The sequence below is a fragment of the Dermacentor variabilis genome, chromosome 6 (assembly GCF_050947875.1).
Source record: "Dermacentor variabilis isolate Ectoservices chromosome 6, ASM5094787v1, whole genome shotgun sequence".
NCBI lineage: Eukaryota > Metazoa > Arthropoda > Arachnida > Ixodida > Ixodidae > Dermacentor > Dermacentor variabilis.
In genome coordinates, this window is record NC_134573.1 from 117,022,595 (window position 1) to 117,043,994 (window position 21,400).

Genomic DNA, 21,400 nt, shown 5'->3' on the forward strand with positions numbered 1-21,400 from the left:
CCCTCGTTGACACCAAACTGCCTCCCGGCCGCACTGTTGACGATGTCCTGTGCGGCTAAAATAACCTTTCTCTTGAAAGCAGCCGAGTACTGTTTTCGTGGTCCAGACATCTTGGTCCTTCCATGTGAAATAAGAAAGGTGCACTTCGCGAAGCGTGGTTTGCACATGTGCTGCCAAGGTGCGCACTCAACAATAAAGAAACGATGCTGTAGTAGCACAGCAATAATGAACCCAAGCCCTAGCCACACAGCAATAACGAAGCCAAGCCTTAGCCACGCAGCAATAAGGAAGCCAAGCCATAGTTACGCAGCAATAACGAAACCAAAACTTCTAGCCCAAATTCCTGACTGAATTTTTTGTTCGGATCCGCATATAGTACGAGGTGAAAATTTGGGACGCTAATAACAGGAAAGAAACCTCGTATTATACGCGGGTTTTTACGGTATAAGTTCCACTTCAAATGGAGTGCCAAGGTAGGTGCAGGTAACCGTGGCAACACTTTTCCTTTCTTTCTTTCTTTCTCTTTTTTCCTTGTTGCAGACACGGCTTACGCCAAGAACAAGGAAACGCAGAAGTGGTACCACTTCGACGACTCGAGCATTTCCTCAGCCACAGAGGACAATGTTGTGGTAAGTGTTGTCTAAATGGCGTGCCTGGTGGTGTGTGTGGAGGAAAAGTGCTGGAATTTTGCTTGGCTATCTGTCAGCTGCATAAAATTAGAGATTTATTTATTAGGGGTGTGCAAATGCTTGAATTTTCAAATAATTCAATTCACAAATTGGTATATTCAGTGAAAGACCTGATCAAGGTGTGTGTAAAAGAATTGACATTTGGGCAAATTGGTAAGGCAGCACAAGACGACTAGTCGTCTTGCGTTGCCTTTTCAATTTGGTCGGTGCCTTGACGGCACGCAATCTTGAACTTTGACGCACAGGAACAAGGTTCATTCAAGTCGACAGGACTAATCTCAATGATAACAAGACGCAGAAAGAGGGAACGGCAACAAAAATGGCATGCATGGACTGCATAGAAGAATGTGCAAAGACTTGACTGATTAGCCATCAAGAAGCAGGCAGATAATTTCGGATAGGCATGTTACCACATGCATTCTGGAACTTTTTGTCCACACACAAGCTTAAGAACAGAAACAAACTTGCTCTAGATCTGCCAGCGTGTAATCGACACTAATCAACATATCAGCACTGTTGCGCACATGTTTGGCTTCCGTCAGTCATGGTTCGGCGTGTTATCTTTCATCTTGAATGCCATTGCTCTTGATGAGAAGCCCACAATAATGCATATATAAGTGAATTTTTTTTTACCGCTCTACACACCACAATGCAGCATGCACCGCATTCTATAAAGGCATCTTCATGCAAAGAAAGTGTTTGACTCACAAAAGTTTCTTGGGGAGGCTCTCCCCTCCCACTTTTGTTTTTGCAAGATGTCAGCAGATTAACTCTGACCATACTGAGTATCAGTGAGGCCCCCTGTTTCCATTCTCTGTATGCTATAATAAGGTTTTATAGTGAGTCTGTGTACAAACGCATCTATGGAAAAAAGCAGAGGGGAGGGGTTTCATGACTCTGGGAAAGGTGGTGGGATTCCCCAAGGCCAGACATTTTGAGAAGCCCTCTGCGAGGAAATTCAGCGTTTTCTCAGATCTTGCAGGCTGTAAACTTCTGATGCAAACTGTACTGCTTTAGATAAACGAAATGCAAGATAGGGCAAACTAGAATGTATTGTCATTGCTTCCACAGCTGTGTGATGTCGGTGCAATTTTGTCTTTTATATGCAGTTTGTGGCCTATTCCATCCTTGGCAACCACATAAGTAGGGACGCAAAATCATGCTCTTCAGTTATTGCATCTAAAAGTTGTTGCACTTCAAACTTTCAATTTATGTTCCTTTCATCTATGAAAGTACTTGTTTTAGTACGCAACAATGTTCAGTTTTTCTCAATGGTTAGTGTGAATGTAGTACACTAGCAGGATTCTTCAGGATTTTTTTTTATTGCACACAGTTAAGCTAGTGAATTTGCTCTGCACGTAATGCATTGTACAATATCTTGAAACTGTAATTGCAACTAGCTTCACTTCACTTTCAGGATGTAAGTAACTATGCACACTGGCATGTAAGTACTTACTGCAGCATGTTACTTGGGACGATATGCACAATTTTAGGAACATGTTTTGGTAAGTAGCATCAGTAATCTAACAGAAAAAAAATCCCTGATTTTGTCATGCATGCACGGCTAAATTTAGTGCCTTTATCCAGGTCCTATTTAGCCCTATGGAAGGGCTTAATTACAGAACATGTTGCAGTAATTGGTGTACAGTGTGATTATGTAACTAGTCTAATGTAGCACATATGGCACAGATGAAATCCGCCTTTGCATACTCTGAGTGGGCATGTGCTAAACCATAGCGGCGAGCGCTGGAATTGTTTTGTACAGCATCAGTAGACAGTTATAGCATAGCGTACGCAACTATAGTGTACACTATACGCTATAGTATAGTGTACGCTAACAGTGAATGTTTGTTAGTTTTAGTTGCCCCGCGAGATGTTCGGATCTCAGAGGCCATATGCTGTCATTGGGGCTATCTCCCGACTGCAGTGATAGGTGGAGCTGACATTTCGAGTGTTCCTTTCAATGTTAGGCTTCAACTCATTCGAAATGAGAAGCGATCTCAAGCTCCACAAGGTTATCCATAATACCCCATCGTCGAAGTGGCCCGAGACTAAGCAAAAGCCCTTTATACAGTCATTTGCTATGAACCAAGTGAATTTTACACAGGCAACACTAAATTCAATTCGAAGCGGGCAGCTGGGACCACCGGCATGTTTCACGCAAGCTACGCAAACCATGCAAAGACGCTAACGCTAAATCTGAGAAATAGCGTGCAGTAACAACCCGTTATAATGTACGCTAAACTAAACCTGTCTAGGGGTTTGCAGAACGGACGACGCGCTTGTATGGATAGTGCGAGTAGGCTGCAGCATAGTTGAAGTTGATGCTGACGTGAACGTGTTCTGTCAACACTGTATTTGCACTGCGTTTTTGTAGAAATTTCACCTGTTCACATCTATATTCCGTTAACATGTGGTACATCACTGTAGGCTGACATGATATCGATGCTGACAAGAAGTCGATCTGACGCAGACGGCAACATTCGGCCGATTAGTTAGCAGGCTGTGTCAATTAGAGACATACGGTGTCTTACTAGTATGACAACAATGCGACCAATGACACTGAGTCGTCCTGACCGGTTTCCATGCTGATGGCTTTCGTGCTGATGACGCCAGCAAAACCTGTCTGCAGATCGCCCTGCAGATCGCCCACACTGAGAGAACATTGCACAGACAATGCAAATGTCTCAGCAACTGCGCTTGCATATACACTCGAACTTCATTATAGCAAAATGGGATGTAATGAAATAATGGGTATAATGAAGTAAAAAATTCTGCCTGAAATCCCCATAGATATCCATTCTTTTAAAGCCTTGTTTTAACAAAGTGAAATTCTCCTACCAGTGGATATACAACGAACTAGATTCGTTTCTGAAACCAAAAAAACACCTGACTGTTGCTTGCCGAGCACATTCCTTTCCACAGCGTTCGGTACTCGTTCTCCATGGCAGTTAAAAACTACCGCGTACCCGCGTTGAATATGTCGTCGAGCAATATTCTGAGATGGCATTGGCATCAGTGCAGTCTCGGAGGCCAAAACCCAGCCCAGCCAAGCCGGTGCAGTGGCTAACGTCCTTGATCACACAGTGAAGCGCTGTGTTGTGTGCCACGTGCGTCTTGATTGCAATGAGCCAAGTGGAAAGCAGTCATGAATGACTATAACAATGGAACAGAAGGCAGCCATCTAAAGTCTGTCGCACCAGGTGCCAAGTCACGTGTCGTACATCGACGATTCTTTTGTTGTCTTAATCAGATTGAATTGCATTTGTGACTGTGTAATGGATGCGTAGGCCGCAAGGCCGTTTTCTTATTTCTGTTTACAATTGCACACCCCATTGGGCATATGTTGCAGTAAATGGCGATGATCTATGCAACGAAGTAATGGATATAGCATAGTAATTTTAGCTCCCCCTTCAACTTCGTTATAACGAGGTTCGAGTTGTATATTTATTGTTGCACAAAGTGAGTCGAAATGTACTTCTCAAGTTGAAATGCACAATATACAGCCCTTGCCAGCTGTTCACATCAAGTTTGAGATGGTGTCGATCGAAGGCTGCCAGTTGCACTTGCCGGCACTTCCATAAAAAAAAATGCAACTACATGGACTGGTAGATCTGTGTGTATATTGTTATGCTGACTGACTAGCTTATTAGTTAACCAAGAAGCACGGTTCGCCTCTTATTTCAAACAGGCAACAAGTGATGGCCCTCCCGATACTGCAGCACAAACAACCTCGCTTAGTTACCATGCAAGTACGGCAGGCATCGGCGTTTTTGCTTGAAAGCAGCACACTCTCTAAATGAGCGCTTATGCGCGCATTGTTTTCTTTCGCTAACTGAACGCTATAGAACATGCTATAGAAAACACGCACTTTATACCTGAAGAGACCTAAAAATCAGAACGAGCTATCAAAATCAGCAGTAGCCACCTTCCCCATACTATACTGTGTGGCCGAGCTGTAGCGTTAGCCAAGCTGTTCAACAACACTAACAAAAAAAATAATAATGTAGGTCTTATAATTCATATCTTGCACTGAGATTTTTGTGTGTGTGTGTGTGTGTGTGTGTGTGTGTGTGTGTGTGTGTGTGTGTGTGTGTGTGTGTGTGTTCTCTTTTTTGCTTCTTTGAACAGCTTGGCTAGTGTTAGCTGGGACACCCTATATATTTAAACCTGGTTCTGCGATATACGTCGGAGTAGACTGCAATATTGGAGACAGAGAAGCATGGAGATTTAGTATGAGTGCCTGCCTGTAGCATCTCTTTGATAAAACATGAGCGTAACCTGGAAGCGGTGTGCGAGCTACTGCTCTTGGGGCTACATAGGTCTAGTACAAATACATAAAAGCCAAAGAAAGTGAACAAGTGAATGAATGAGGGAACACCGGAGGTTTTAAAATAGTACCTTGCACCGTGTTTTTAAACTTCTCTTTTTCGTTGAAGAGTTTGGCAAACGTTAGCTGGGACATCATACAGTACAGCCACCTTATAGTCGCTGTTTTCGAAGTGCCCGGGTCACTCATATCTGCTCATCATATATTACAGCCACCTATAGTCGCTGTTTTCGAAGTGCCCGAGTCACTCATATCTGCTCATCACAGTGTGATGTGACGCTTCTAACATGCGCCGCTTGCATGTTTTGCAACATTTTTTTCATTATTTGATGTCAGTGGTCTGCGGTTTTCACTGTACTTGAAGCAAACAGCAAGCGTTGTACCATATATCTGCTGATGTAAACAAATGTGGCGTTCTAGTGTTGTGTATATATAAGCACTCTATGTGCACTGTCGCTTCTTTTAAAGGGGTCCTGAACTAGCCCTCAGGCTCGGTGAAAAAAAAAAAAAGCAGTTCACATATAGCATATGCTGCTGTGAACATCTCAGCCAAGTTTTGCAATCTTGCATGGCGCATGGAGCTCGCAGGCAGAGTGCAGTCACCTTTTTCTCGAACACTCTCTTTTTAACAGAAGCCCGCTCCTCACTCTTTTCTGGATGCTTTATTTTGTAATATAGCAGATTCCCATACGCAGCTGTTGTTGGCCATTAGCTGACATCACTCAAGAGAGGTGTTTGGATTGGTGTGCTTCTTCCTGCTGTTACTGTGTATCTTCATTGACGCTTATTAATAGAAAGGCTGAAATAAGCGAAAATGTGCTTTCGAATTTTGATAATTATGTACTTCCGGAAGAACCTGACTATCATCTGCTCACGCTTGGCCGTGGCCGGCCGTATAGGAATTAATCTTTAACCACCTTGCTTATCGGTGTCATAGCCATCAGGTCTCGCAAATTCACCTGGCTTTGAACACACAGTTAGCTTCGAAACTCTTGAAACTTAAGGTCAGACCACACGCACGCTTGCCAGTGTGCGTTAGACGACTAGACGCCTTGGCAGGCATCGCTTCGCATTGAGCTAATGATAGCGCTTCAAAAATGCGAAAGTTGGATGTGGCTACTATCCGTCGGTCAAGCTGGCGCAAGACAAAGCCAGTCCATACCACTTAGCATGGCCAGGCTGGTGCATATAAGCGCGAGCACACACTCAAACCCGGTTGTGCACAATGCAAACGCTGCGCATACACACTACAGTTGCATGTGTCTGGGGTCTGCTACGTAGCGTAGATACCATGGCTGCCGTGACGAGTCCGCTGGCTGAGCGCACTGCGGCTTGTTGAGGACAACTGCCTTTGACCGTTTGGCACGTGGTAGGCGCCAAAATCGGAAGTACAGTGATGTCTACATGAACATCCAAAATCAAATTTGAACTGCGCGCCTCAGTGACATTCAGTAGGCAGAATGTTGTGGGCAGGCCCCCCCTCCGCCGTAGCCTTCACAATACAAGGCATTGAAGAAATAGCAGAAGCAATGAGAATTAGGTCATATGCAACCTTTAATTGCCAGTAAGTCCACTTTTGCTGAACACATTGAAGTACTTTTTATGCCAAAGTATTTTTGAAATAGCCTATCTTAACTTCAGGTGCATTTCTCCACTTCAATAAAAAGTGGTTCAGGGCCCCTTTAAAGAGGCACTATAGTCAAAACTGAACTATAAGAGCAGTTTTTATCTTAATGCGCACATTTAGTGCAGGTCTAACAGTAACAAATACGTGAACTTGGCTGATACGCCATAGCTAGCCTTCACTCTGCGGAAGCGACCCTGTCTCAAACATAATGTGGGCGGCTGGCGAGTTCTCGAGATCGTGCATTTCTACTTCCGAAGCATGTTTCGATTCAGGTTCGGCCTGACTAAACACGAATACAATTGTAGGCATTGTGGAAATTGCGTTCCGGTGTGATGTATTCATTCAGCAGCCCATTGCAATGGGATTCGTTTTGTCGGCGTAGCTGCATGAAAGCCTGTCATCACATATAAGACTCGCGTTTGTCACTCGCACCAGCGTCCTACTTAGGAAGCATCCAGTAACGCAAAACGAAAATTACAAGAATGACTGACAAATGCACAAACATTTCAGCTCGCTTCATGCAGCACGTGTCTCACAGCACCACACCAGGTTCGGGCAAAACAACTGAGGGTGTCCTTTCAACAATGGATAAAGGAAATAAACTAGGAGGGAGCATTACATGATGCAGCCAGCCTTCACAAGCCACCTCTCCATGAAGCCACCCCCGTCTCTTTTGTCTCCCTCAAAAATTCAGCCGGACGTGCATCCTGCCCTCTGAGGACTTAGTCCAGTGCACTTGATTCCCAGTAGGCTTTAATCAATGTGTTCAGGAGGTTTGCCAACCGCTCTGTGTGCATTTTCTCCCAATATGCTTGTGCAACTTTGGTAGTTTCAGTGCATACATTTTTCGTTTTCATTGCAATGTGTAAGTGTGGCAGTGGCACCAGCTATCTCTTGTAGTAACCTGTTGAGCATGGTGCGGCAGTGGAAGATTAAAACTTAACACATGACACAATCGTGTATTAATTGAAAATAATGAAGAGATGCTGACCGCATGTTAGGCTAGCATTTTCTGGGTTAAGCTTTATTATGTTATGCTTGCCTCCTGCCTAGGTATAATCTTCCTCCATGCTCTCAACAATGTTTGTATTGCTCCATGCATCTAGCCCACATTTTCCATTTTTCTATGCAGTCCAAGGCAGCCTACGTGCTGTTCTATGCCCGGCGTGACTCTGGAGATCGGACATCCCCCAAGAAGCAGAGCACCACAGCAGCGGCAACAAGCAGGCAGAGCTGCTCCACAACGGTTGACGAAGAACGGATGGACCTCAGTTAGGGCGCTGCCGAGACACGAGTGACAGCGGTGCCTCGAAAGGTGGCTGGTGGTGTTGGCGCTCGCCTTGTGAGAGAGACCATGTGGTGCGCCACAGATGGCAGACTGTTGCCGCTCGCTGCTTCTGCCGCTGGGCACATCAGGGCATCCGAGAGGGGCGGGGGCGACAAAATGTGGAACTTGGGTCAACGCACGCGACGGCCTTACTGCTCGCTTGGTGCAAGTTCTTGGCCCTGGGAAGCGTGAAGCTGTGTGCCGGCAAGCCGTCCCGACTGAAAAGTGGAGAAGAGGGTTCGTGATGCCAATGTGGCAAAGGTTCACTACTGGGCCTCCTTTAGCTTTGTCGTCTCTTAACTTGCTGCTGCATTCCTCACCTCCCAGTTGTTGTTTGTGTGGTTTTATTTTTTCTTTGTTTTGTAGCTCCCCTGAATGGAGCTAAAAAGCAGTGTGCACTCCTCATACTTTTTTTAAAATATCTTCCAAGTATACCACTTCTGTGATGAGACTTTGAGGCTGCTGTTACGAAGCGGAGGTCAGTGTAGACTAGCTCTTAATCAGTTCCACATACTAGGTTATACATAGTCAGTTATGCTTTCGAGCCACCGAGAAATTTCCAGTCCAGATACATTAGGAAAATCCTTGCTGCTTTTCCATGCTTTGCATTACAACAGTTTCACAGGAGTTAATTTTTTCTTTTCTTAGTTTGCATGGAAAATTTTTGGTAGTTGGCTGAAGCTCCATGACAAATTTGCACTTGCCAATCTGCAGAAGCTAGCAAATTGAAAAGAAGGCGAAAGAAGTCATCTATCTGATGACTCGTACAGAGCTATTTTTTTGCACAAGTGTGACTACCTGAGTGATTTGTGGTTTCCAGTTGTGTCAGACGTTTGCCACACTTCGTGACTGAAGTGTTCGTGCGAATTTCAGCCGTTGCAGCAAGAGAGTGCAAGGGCAGATCAGGAAGTGTGCATGTGAGCTAAGCGGATGGTGGCATCCAGAACCCAAGGCAATGCAAACTGTATTGTTCAGATTTGGAGGCTTCGGAAGTTCATCAAAATGATAGAAGTCGTGCGATCGGAAGGGTGTCTTGCAGAGACAGCTTGCAGGCACTGTTCGTGAGCTTTCTTCGGTTGTCTTCTTTTTCCCAGCATACTTGTATTAACACCCTTGGTTGTGGGTGCGAGCGCAGTGTGCATGAGAAGGCTGCTTTTTAAAAGGGAGATGATCTCGCACGAGTTGATAAACTGGTTGCTATGGCATATTGTGAGCGAAGCAGCTTACAACATCAGCATCTCAGTGCCACTGTATGTCTATACCAACCGTTGCGTTGAGAGTGATTTTTTAGGGTTATTTTTGCTTTGACGAATGGTGTAATTTATTTTTAGTCATTTTGATCAATCGCTGAACAACCTGTGTGATGGCTTGCAGGCTTTTGCGTCCTTTGTACATGTTTTCTTGTTGAGTTGTATAAATTTCAATGAGTACCTCCCCCCCCCCTCCTTTTCTTCCTAAATTTTTCTTTTCTTTGTTTTCCTTCTTATTCCCAAAGACTGTTGCTGCAAGTGGCAGCATGTTACTAGAGTGTCTGCGAGTTCTGGCCGTGAATTTCGACAACGGAGCTAGATATTCGAATGCTGGTCGAGAGAATGTGATGCTGTCATTTTTACATGAAAAAATAATAAAGAACCTTGCAGGCACGAGGGTTGGCTGCCTTTTCTTGCTTAATGCAACATTTAGTGTAGGTTTTATTTTTTTAACCTGGAATTGGCAAAACACTTGGCACTCTGCATGGTGCTAGTTAGTGGCACTTGCAGTGTGCATGGAAAACTCGGAATGTTAAAAGAAAAATAGTCCAGTGGCAACAGCTAAGTCATGTGTCCTTGGGTGGCACTGTCAACTGCTAAAATTGCAAGTCTGCTTAAAAAAAAAAAAGTTTTTATTCAATATTCTTCGCGTTCAGTGAGGATATTGCAAACACTGTCGTCTTTCAAGTAGCAGTTGGCTGCTAGCAATTTATACCTCCTAGTTTATGCTTCACTCTAGGGGAAAAAAAAAGATACATCGCTTTGGAAGGTGGTAGGAGCATGCATAACATTGTTGGAGAGAGCAGCGAGCAAGTGGTGTTGAGAAGGTTTGCATGCTGGGGGGCGAGGCTGCTGCTGAACAGGCATTGCATTGTGGAGGCTGCACAGTAGAGTATATTATGCAGCGAGGTGGTATAAGGAAGTGTGATACGACTGTGATGGGGTTGAAGAGTGTGGGCCTAATGTGGCATTGAGTAGAGAAAATGAGACATAACACATAGCCAAGGTTTATGAAGGTTATGTCTGTGGAAGAAGCTAACAGAAGCTGTTGTAGTGCTGAGCTGCCTAATTGACATGCTGCACATTCATAAGCGCTCAGAGTGGTCGAGTGTTAGCTCTTTGAAAATCGTATAGCTGAAGAACAGACTCGGAGTCTTGGTGGGTGTAGAGAACAGCAAATACAGGTCTGTGCATACTGAGGCTCCTGTGGCACCCACAATTGGTGGTCGCTCGATGGGCAACCAGCACTAAAGCTTTGCATGCCAACAGCAGCACTGTAACCCAGCCTAGTGAGTGGAGGAAACCATTATCAGTAGTACATGCTGTGGTTTTGCATCAGCAAATTCACTGCTCATCTTGAAGTGCACGTCTGGCTTCTGATCTGACTGGGCACCAGCGTTCTAGAATGTAGGAGCACAAGGTCGCAAACGGAGCTTGGCTGGATGGGTTGGACTAAAGCAGACATTGATACATGTACATGACTGTTATCATTTCTACATCTCGTGCCATTTTCGTGGCCTCCCGACCGGGCAGTGCCGGCATATTTTAAAAATTCAGTGCCCTCCTGCTCTGTGAAGGATGATGACCAGCGAAGCTGTGTATGTGGGCCCCTTAATGGTGAACTGCACCTCCACCGCGGGTTGGCCCGGCATTGCACTATCTTTGGGGTCAGCACACGTATGGGGAGCGCTTAACGCCTGCTTCACCTCGGCCGCGGCTCAGCCCGGCATTGCACTACCTTCGGGTCCGGCCCATGTATGGGGCATGCTTAACGCCTTCTTCACCTCCGCCTTGGGTTGGCCTGGCATTGCAATATCTTCAGGATCAGCCCATGCATGGCGAGTTTTGTCTACACATGGGCATGATGCTGGGAGAACTAACTCTTAACAGCTTCGCTGTAGTAATTGCACACTCAAACTGCCGCAGTGCCTCCTGGCCTGCGCTGGTTCCCCTAATGGTGCTTAGGGCTGAACCACATTGAGAAGACATGTACAATGATCAGGTCAAACATCGGTGAAACACATGCCACCCATGCTTTTGCATATCTTGCTCAACCGTAGCAAGAGGGGCCCCTAATTGTTTGACATGTGACGTCAAAAGTAGGTACACTACTTCCACACTTGCCATAGAAAGTACTTGGCCATAGAAAGTACCATGTATATTGAAGCCTTAAAAATGTTTCAGGCAACATTAATATATTTTCCTGCCTATGGAGTCATCATGCAAGCAACTAGAGCATTTTAAATTCCAGGAGACCTTCATGTAAACAGTTCTTCCGTGTACCCTCTCGTTGCATTTGTTACCTACTGAATGCACCGTACATATGCTTGGCTACAATGTGCTGCTATGGCAACTATCGTCATAAAGCAGTTAAGAAAGCACCTTAACCCGTGGCACCCAGCACCAAATTCCATGGATGGTGCAGCATGGTCAAAGCTAGCATTCCTTTTCATAGATCTACTAGGTTTCGAAGCTGCCACGCTTGCTTCGCCACCTTTCAATGTTATCTTACTTTTTCCAACGTAATGGCATGTATTAAATATTTCACTTGCACTGCTGACTGACATCCTCCTGTTAGTAGCTTGATTAGTGTAGCTATCGCCTCAGAAAGGTGGCTGTGCAAGGTTTCATCCGTGGCCTACATTGGCATGGCCTACGTTGGGTTTGGAGGGGGTCGAACCCCCCTCTCCCCCCGAAATTTTCTGATGAGACCCCCCCACCCCTTCCTCACAGAACAAAGTTTAAGGAGGTGGGCTCCGAAAAAGTGATATGGATGAAAGGAAAAGTCCGCACGGGGAGGAGGGGGTTGTGATGTCACCGTGCCTAGAGCTTAGGTTTATCCAGTTTGCCCACAGCCGCTGTCGTGTCTATAGTAGTAGCATTTCCTTGCCTTCTCATGTCGTCTTTTCCCCATCCCCTCCTCCCCCACCTCCCTTGTATGGGAACTGCGAGCGAAGAGAGGCGAGGCTGTTAATCACTCGTTTTGCAACTGCATTAGTTCTGCCCATTCTCTGCCTCCTCTCCTCGCTCCTCTCTACCATTCTATCTAGCTTCCATCTGGACTTGGGTATACAGTGAACTCTCACTTGAGTGAACTTCAAGGAACCGAAGGAAATAGTTCACTAAACTGAATATTCACTAGACCAACAGAAGACATGGCATACAGAGTCAAAAGTTTGAAGTGCAATTCATGGAGCAAGAGACATGGCATCCATAGTGTTAGAAATGTGTGAAATGGAATTTGTACATATCAATGAAAAACGCACCACGTGGGTCGTTTGTGTGCACATGCGGAACCGACGAGACTGGAAAGAAAGAGATGACGACCATGCCACGACTAGGCGGTCGGAAAAAAACACACACCACATGGTTTATGGTGTGGCAGATCACCGCGTTGCCCTGGCGGCGTTGTAAGCGCCAGGGATGTTACTTTGTTCATGGCCTCCGAGATTACATGCTTGCTCGTTTTGTGCAGGTGATCTTGGAGGCCATGCCTCATTGCCGTTCGTTTTCCACTCCGCCGCTTTGCCCCAGGGGCGCTGTAGCGCCAGCGACGTTCCATTGCTGCTGGAGCGGCGGTTTGGTGAGGGCGGGCATCGGTTGCGCCTGCAGTGCAGTGCAAGCCTTGGTCCTCTGAACGAGTTTGTTAAACTGAAATATTGACTGTTCCGAAATGTGTTTAAATGAAACATTTTTGTATAAAATCTATAAGAAAACTGCCGGGGATTAATTAAAAAGTTTGTTATTCTGAAATATTCTATAAACGGACGTTCGTACAACTGAGAGTTTACTGTAGTAGAAAGGTAAGCACTGCAATTTTCAGGGGGTCACACATGTAATTACAGCTGTCAAGAGGCTAATGTGGCGATTGCCGCCCAGGGAGCTCCAGAGGGCAGTATGCATATTTGACGTTTGCAAAGGTCCAAATAAGTTTCTCGCGTCTTTCCTCTCTTGCAAGCTCCTTCCACGTATATACATGCTCTGAACCAACCCCAAGGCCGGCAAGCTATCGAGAAAAGAAAAAGCTTTGCTTTAAAAGAACGCTGATTTGCGCATGGCAAAATATATCATGGACGGGGGTGCTGGGCCAAGGAAGCTAAGAAACCGGCACAACAAAACAGGTAGGAGAATGGCCGCGAAGTCCACACAGAAACAGAAATATGGGAGTGTTAGCGGCCACACGCCGTTCAACAAAACGGTGAATGTTGAGTCTGAAAGTGAATAATGGAATGTTAAGTAGGGGAGTGGAGTGAGCGATACAAGGAATGGGGGACGCGCATAAAAGGCATCAAGAACGAAGTTGGCGGATAATTATGGACGTAAGGAGGGCGTCTCGTCACTGCCTGATTGCTCAACACTAGACAGTCGTGGTCAGTTGCCTAGCTGAGGTTTACATAACACGTGGTAACATGTGCTGCTTCCTGTGGAGAATCCATCCAAACTAAACGTCTCGGCAATTTTTCAGAGTAGACGGGTGTCAGGGCACACGACGCTTTCAAATTTCTCAGAGCTACTGACCTTTATTTTACTGCGAACAACAGATGCTGTAATTTTCACAAAGGCTTCTACGGGAAGCAGCCCTGCTTTGGGCTGTCTGCCTCGTCAGTTCCGGAGTGTGATCAAATAAGAATATGCATCACATGATGACTACAATATCATGATTGCAAGTTACTTCCAAACATCTCTTCAAACAAGTCGGACAGCAGGTCGCCAAAAGTGAGTGAAACTTGCATAATATGATACTATCGATGTTCTAGCGCAAAGCTTTGTTCCTTTATTTTTAAATCTAGAATAATAGAGCATGCCCACAAAGCCGAAAGCACGATTGAGTGTTATCATCATCATAGAAGTGTATAACGAAACAAACCCCAGCCTTTGTTATGATATATTCCTGAAAAGCATTTTAGCGATATACGAAATTGCTTTTCCACTGACTCAGCGTACTAAACACAAAAGGTTGAGAAAGCCCTGGATAAATATGGAACTATACAAAAGAATTGTTCACAAAAACAAACTTTTCGCAAAGTTTTTACAAAGTGGAGATTTAAACTTACTTCATACTTTCAAAATAATGAGAAATAAACTGAGTTCTGATTTGAAGAAAGCTAAGCAAGAATATTATAGCAAGATGTTCTTTGAGAAACATACCCTGGAGCAAATATGGAAAGTTTTCAATAAACTTCGTTCGAAAGCCAATCCATCAATACCAAATGAGATCAAGATCAATGGAACGTTTTATAGCAGTGCCTCTCTGTCAAATAAATTTAAGGATTACTTTCTCACTGTATGTGCTAATAACAATGTCACCTCTGCCGGTCCAGACCCTACTCACTATCTGCTTAATTGTTCGACAAGTTCACTCTATCTAGAGCCAGTGACGCCGTATGAGTTACAGAAGTATGTGTCACTACTACAGAATAATTATTCTACTGGAACTGACAATATTAAAGCGGAAGCAGTGAAAACTATAACTAATGTAGTTGCACTCGTCCTGGTGCACATATGTAACCTAATGTTAGAAAAAGGGATATTTCCGCAGCAGTTGAAAACGGCAAGGGTGTGTGTCATTCACAAAGGCGGGAGTCACGATGATCTTAATAATTACCGCATGATCTCCGTTTTACCTGTTTTTTCCAAAATTACAGAAAATGTTATCAAGAGCCGATTAACGTCTTATCTCACTAAAACATCAGCAATAATAATTGATCAGTATGGTTTCCAGAAAGGAAAATGCACTGAAATGGCACTTATCAAAATAAAAGACAAAATTATTAGTAATATTGAAAGTAAGTTTATTACACTTGGGTTATTCTTAGACTTCAAAAAAGCTTTCAATTCTATTAAACATGAAATATTATTATGTAAATTACCGTTTTATGGAATAAGAGGTACTTCTCTGGAACTTATTAACAGCTATTTATTGTCGAGAATACAGTGCACAGTTGTAAATGGTGTTCCATCTGCTTTTGGCACAATATGTACAGGTGTTCCACAGGGCTCCATTTTAGGGCCCTCAATTTCCTACTTTACATTAATGATGTTATCAATGTACCTTGTTCAGCTGATATAGTTTTGTATGCAGATGACACTAACATATTTTTCTCCAGTAATGACTTCTTGAACACTATAGCAAATGCAAACAAATATTTGTCTGAACTATCATTATGGATGCATGCCAATGAGCTTCAGCTAAATGTGAAAAAAAACTTAATTTATAGTGTTTAAAACTAAAAATAAAATTCTTACCTTCGAGCCTGTCCTCAGTTTCAGGGGAGAAAACATTGAACGTGTGAGGTCTACACGTTTTCTTGGTGTGGTCTTCAGTGAGCAGTTAATCTGGACTGAGCATATTAATTACTTGCGTTCCAAGATATCGTGCTCAGTCGGACTAATGCATAAATTAAGGCTTCTACCAACCTGGCTCAAAAAACAACTATATTTTACCCTTATCCAGTCACTTCTCCATTACTGCTTATTTGTATGGGGTAGAACAAAGTCTACAAACCTAAACTCCGTATTTATCTTTAAAAAAGAAAGCAATTAGAGCAATCCTTAATGTTCCTTACACTTCGAGTACACGAGAATACTGGCAACCACTGGGCCTTCTTAACATATATAAGTTAATAACACTTCGACAGGCAATAGAGGCTCATTGCTTGATCCACAACAAACCTAACCTTAGCTTTTGTTCAGTTGCACAGCCTGATGCTGTTTATGAGCTCCGATATGTCTCTCGCAAAGCTCCTGAGGTTAGAACTAACTATGGGCTTCAGACCTTTGAACATACCATTATAACTTTCTTGAATGACAACAAAGATATCGAAACGCTAATACACGAGTTCCCAAGTGAAATACCTTACAAAAAAAGAGTTATGGATCTGTTACTTAGGTCATAACACACTATTTAGACCTACTGTAGTCCTAATGTGGCAGATTATTTAGAACATTGCTAGATAACGGTGCTTTACTTATTTATTGGTTTTTGTGTGCTCTCTTTCTTGTTTCCTTTCACAGCTGTAATTTCAAAAATTACTATGTCGAAACATTTATATACTGTACAGAATTGTGGATGTTCCTTTTTTTGTGCGATTTTAACGTTACTTTAGAAGAAAGCTTGTTGTCGTCTCAAACGCACTGTTTGTCACCACAAGGAGGATAGGCCTCATCAGGCATATACAGCCTTTAGCCTCCCTCCTGATGTGGCTGTGTATGTTTGGATGCTGTATATAACATTGAAAAAGAGAGAATAAACTTTACTAATAATCATCAGCCTAATTTTATGTCCACTGCAGGACGAAGGCCTCTCCTGCGATCTCCAATACCCCTGTCCTGCGCCAACCGATTCCAACTAGCACCCGCAAATTTCCTAATTTCGTCTCACCACCTAGTCTTCTGCCATCCTCTACTGCGCTTTCCTTCTCTTGGTACCCATTCTGTCACCCTAATGGTCCAACGATTATCTAACCGGCGCATTACATGACTTGCCCAGCGCCCTTTTTTTCTCTTAATGTCAATTAGAATGTTGTTTATACCCGCTTGCTCTCTGATCCAAGCCTCTCCCTTTCTGTCTCTTAAAGTTATGCTTAGCATTCTTCTTTACATCACTCTTTGTGTGGTCCTCAACTTGTTCTCAAGCTTCTTTGCCAGTCTCCAAGTCTCTGCCACATATGTCAGCACTGGTAAATTGCACTGATTGTATACGTTCCTTTTCAATGATAACGGTAAGCTTCCGGTCAGGAGCTCACGATGTCTGCCGTATACGATCCAACCTATTTTTATTCTTCTGTGCATTTCCTTCTCGTGGTCAGGATTCCCTGTAGTTGAACTAGGTAAATGTACTCCTTCACAGACTCTATAGGCTGACTTGTGATCCTGAACTCTCATTCCCTTGTTCGGTTATTCATCATTATCTTTGTCTTCTGCATATTAATCTTCAACGCCACTCTTACACTCTCCCTGTTAAGGTCCTCAATCATTTGTTGTAACTCGTCTGCAGTGTTGATGAACAATGTCATCGGAAAACCAAAGGTTGCTGAGGTATTCGCCATCGATCCTTACTCCTAAACCTTCCCAGTTTAATAGCTTGAATACTTCTTCCAAGCACACAGCGAATAGCATTGGAAAGATTGTGTCTCCTTGTCTGACCCCTTTCTTTATAGGTATCTTCCTACTTTTCTTGTGTAGATTTAAGGTGGCTGTGGAATCTGTAGATATTTTCTAGGGTATTTGCATAAGCGGTCTGTACATCTCGATTAGGCAATGCCTCTATGACTGCTGGTATCTCTACTGAATCAAATGGTTTTTCGTAATCTATGAAAGCCATATAGAGAGAGAGGCTTATTGTACTCTGCGGATTTCACGATAACCTGATTAATGACATGGATGCAATCCATTGTAGAGTATCCCTTCCTAAAGCCAGCCTGTTTCCTTGGTAGACTAAAGTCCAATGTTGCCCTTATTCTACTGGAGATTATTTTGGTAAATATTTTATATAATACTGGGAGTAAGCTAATGGGCCTATAATTTTTCAGTTCTTTAATGTCGCCCTTTTTGGGGATTAGTGTAACGTTTGCATTCTTCCAGTTTTCTGAGACCCCTGCAGTCAACAAACACCTAGTATAGAGAGCCGTCAATTTTTCTGGCGTTATGTCTCTTCCATCTTTGATTAGATCGATTGTTATTCCATCTTCTAGGAATGGAAGATGGGTGGTGCTTTTTGCACCAGTTTGGCCGTGATGTTACAGATTTTTGTGGATTGTATACGGTTTAGTTCGCTGGTTATTTGTAAAGGACTACATGGAATTTTAAAGGAACTGAAGGTTTGACCTAGAACGTTTGAAGAATGTTTCCTTGGTCAAAACATCCAAAATGCAAAGTTGCCATCAAACCTGAATATAGTGAACAAGAATATAAAAATATAAAATAAAAATAATATTGGCATGTAATGAATATATGCTTAAATGAGCATTGGATTAACAAAAATATTTGCGTGTCATATGAGGCTGCTATACAAAGCTTGACTGTACTCTTAAATTTGTGATTGTATGATCTTTGATGACATACAAGCACTGAGGTGTCAATGTGAAATTCAGTAAAGGAAATTGGGGCCTTCATTGTCTGCAGTAATAATCAACCAAATGAATGGAAAGAAATTGTTTTGAAAGGTTACCATTAAAAACTGATTTAATGTTGCTTTTTAGTTCTGAGCAAATCCGTAGGCTAAAGTTTGCGTTTCTTTGCAACTACAAAGCTGCTCCTGTGTGGTTGTCATCATATCAAAAGGTAGGCTAAAGTTTGCACTTCTTTGCAACTACAAGGCTGCTCTTGTGTTGTTGTCATCATATCTAAAGATATTGGAACTCGAATAAAATGCAAGATGAATAATTGATGTGCCTGAATCTGGAACACAACCAGAAGAGTGCAAAAACTTATCCTAATGTGGAGGCATGGTAGCTGTGTCAGCTTTCTCCATTCATGCTTGACTGATGAGGCTCACAAGCACAAGTTTTGCTTCGTCCACATGATGAGCCCTCCTCATGTAAGCACAAGTGAGCACTAACCATGGCTGAGGTGGCACCAGCTTATTCTCTTATTTTCACCAGTAGTACTCAAATGAAAGCCATGCTTCCTGCATACAACAGGCTGACAGACGAATTGCTGCCATCTTGCTGTGTTTGTGGCAAAACTTTAAAATGTGGCCAAGTCTTTCAACAGCAAGATTTGGTTGCTGGGCCCCAAGAACAAGATTTAATTCACAGTGTTGTGGAGTTGGCCACTTCCATCGCCACACTGTTGTTCAACAAAGACCACAACAGCTTTGAGGAGGTGCTACAGGTTTGGGTGCCCTTCCAACTCTAAGAGTTTAGTGAGCATAAGGAGACCTCAGAGGAGAAACTAAAAGAGTGTCTGAAAAGCAGACAGTTGAAGCCAAATCCTATTGTCACAGTGCAGCAAAGAAAGCCCAGCTGGAGGAGGAAGCTATACCAGTGGAACTAACATTGCAAAGCCATCCTGGCAACTGCTCTGCCTGAACATTCCTTAACAGAGCTAAACATTCCACAGAGTTCAATTTGGTGAGGTCACGTCGCATATCACTGACGCTTCAGAGAGAGATAAACAAGGCAGACATTCCGAGTTCATTCTTGCACTTTCTACAATATGCTCTCAAATAACTTGAGAACAATGCAAAAATGCTTTTCGAGTTGTTCTTGGCTTTCCCTAAAACAACTTGATGAGGCTATTCATTTATCACCACTTTGTGCCAAAAAGGTTGTAAAGTGATCCTCCTGGAGTGCAAGCGCCCAGATGCCGGCAACAACAGCCAAAGGTGGAGGCAACAATGGGTTCATGCACAAGAGAAGGCGAAGAGTATGATCCATTGTTAAAGAGCGCTCAGTAGTCTATTTTCTGTTATTGCTGCTATAGTACATAAGGGCACGCAGGCTAGTATTTTGCTATGTATACACATACATCCATCCGGTGGATCATGTCAGCCACTTCTTTCTAATAAAGTTAAAAGGAGCATTCCAGTCATATTGGCTCTATTACTTATTAGGTGTTCCCTTTAACAGCAGACCATACTTGTACATGCTTAGCACAAGTGGTTTCAACCTTTGGCATAAGGTGCTCAAATATGTAAGCCTGCTGTCAGCTGCTAAAACAATCGAATTGGTCACGCATGCACACTGTGTTTGATAAATTTCTTCCCATGTTCACCTATCAGCCAAAAAGAAGTGATGCAGAGGCATGTTGAGACTCGAGATTTGCAAAGTCCATTTTCGTAGCAGAAACACCTCCTGTACGTAGCTAATGCTAAAGTTTCCTTTTGCTCCTGATAAGGTGGTACTGGGTAAAGTGACGTAAGAGACTATTGTTGTACGTCAGTCCAGTTTCCCTCTCAGAGCATCATCTACCAGAAAGAACTCCTTGTCCTACATTATATAAAACTTGCGCGGGCATACAATGTCAAACGCTGATCAGCATGTCCTGCACCACGATGATGCAGAAGTGTGCTTGAAGCATTCTGAGGGGCCATTTAATGGAAAGCAGCACGTTTCATGAAAGATGCAAAATGTGTGTGGCGTCAAAGGTCATCTCCTAGCTGGCAAATGTTTTTCAACAAAAAGTTGTATGTGTTTTGTATTAAACCTTTAGGCATTCAAATTCAGCCATGACCTTTGCAGCCCTATCCTCCTTTTTGTCACTTCTGCTACACGCAAAACTGTCTTCTGTGCACATTCAAGCACAGCAACGCCAAGCGTGCTCTGACCACCATTGTGCAAAGCTTTCGTGCTGGTGCGACTTAGAGATTGTGCGGTGCAGTCTTCGGCCGTGCTGTCCATCCTGAAGGCAGCAGTGTCATTGTTCCCTGCAGTGTCTTGTTCCCAACATCCTCATGATGATGATGTTGAATAAAGAATTGAATTGAACTGAATTGCTATGAAGTGGTGCCACACACCTATCATTGATAAGCTTTCTCTGCCTTTGACTTTGGCAGCTGCTACTCCAGTTGAGCGCTACATAGTGCGAGGTATTGTTTGGTAGTAGAATGGCACTTGCGAACTGTGGTAATTAACTGAAGCAAAACATGAACTGTAGATTGCAAAGTTAAAATGTTCATTTCACACTGCATTGTTAAAGATGATGATTAAGTACATTTTACATTAGAGTATGTACATATATACATGACGACATAATTACTCGATGTCCATATTAGTTTACTGACCAGGGGTCATCTTGTTCTTTGTTACTTATTTCCTTTCTGCAGAGTAGGCAGGCCTTGTGCTCCTTCCGGAAGCAGTTGCCAGCCCCTTGCTTTCCCTTTGCCCTCTTTCAAGTGTGTATCTTTGCACGCTAAATAAGGATGATAATAATGACTGTGATAGGGATCACGTCTTGACCAGTGTCATGACTGGTGGTATCACAGGTGTATTCACCGGTTAGGACGGAGCAAGTGCAATGTGCATTATTGCTGATGTCAATGTGCACTTATCCAAGAACACAGATGTGCTAAGCCCAGAAGTCGAGAGTGGACGTGTCAAGTGATAGGTGATTGCACATTGTTTTATTGGCACTTTACCAGGTCTGAAGGTCACATTGAGTGCTATCTGGACACTTGATAACAGCTGTGTGCTCCATATATGGGGTCCTAGGCCACTGTTTGAGACGTTGTGTTAG

General features: G+C 43.5%; 1 protein-coding gene across 2 annotated transcripts in view; it reads left to right on the top strand.

The window, feature by feature from the left end:
* LOC142585090 (ubiquitin carboxyl-terminal hydrolase 15-like) overlaps positions 1-9,619 on the top strand; it is a 67,846-nt gene extending 58,227 nt beyond the window's left edge. For both annotated transcript variants that reach the window (XM_075695598.1, XM_075695597.1), the window contains exons 20-21: positions 541-629; positions 7,779-9,619. In XM_075695598.1, coding sequence (XP_075551713.1) covers positions 541-629; positions 7,779-7,922 — 233 coding nt within the window. In that variant the 3' untranslated portion in view covers positions 7,923-9,619. The remainder of the gene's footprint in view (positions 1-540; positions 630-7,778) is intronic.
* The last annotated feature ends 11,781 nt before the right edge of the window (positions 9,620-21,400 follow it).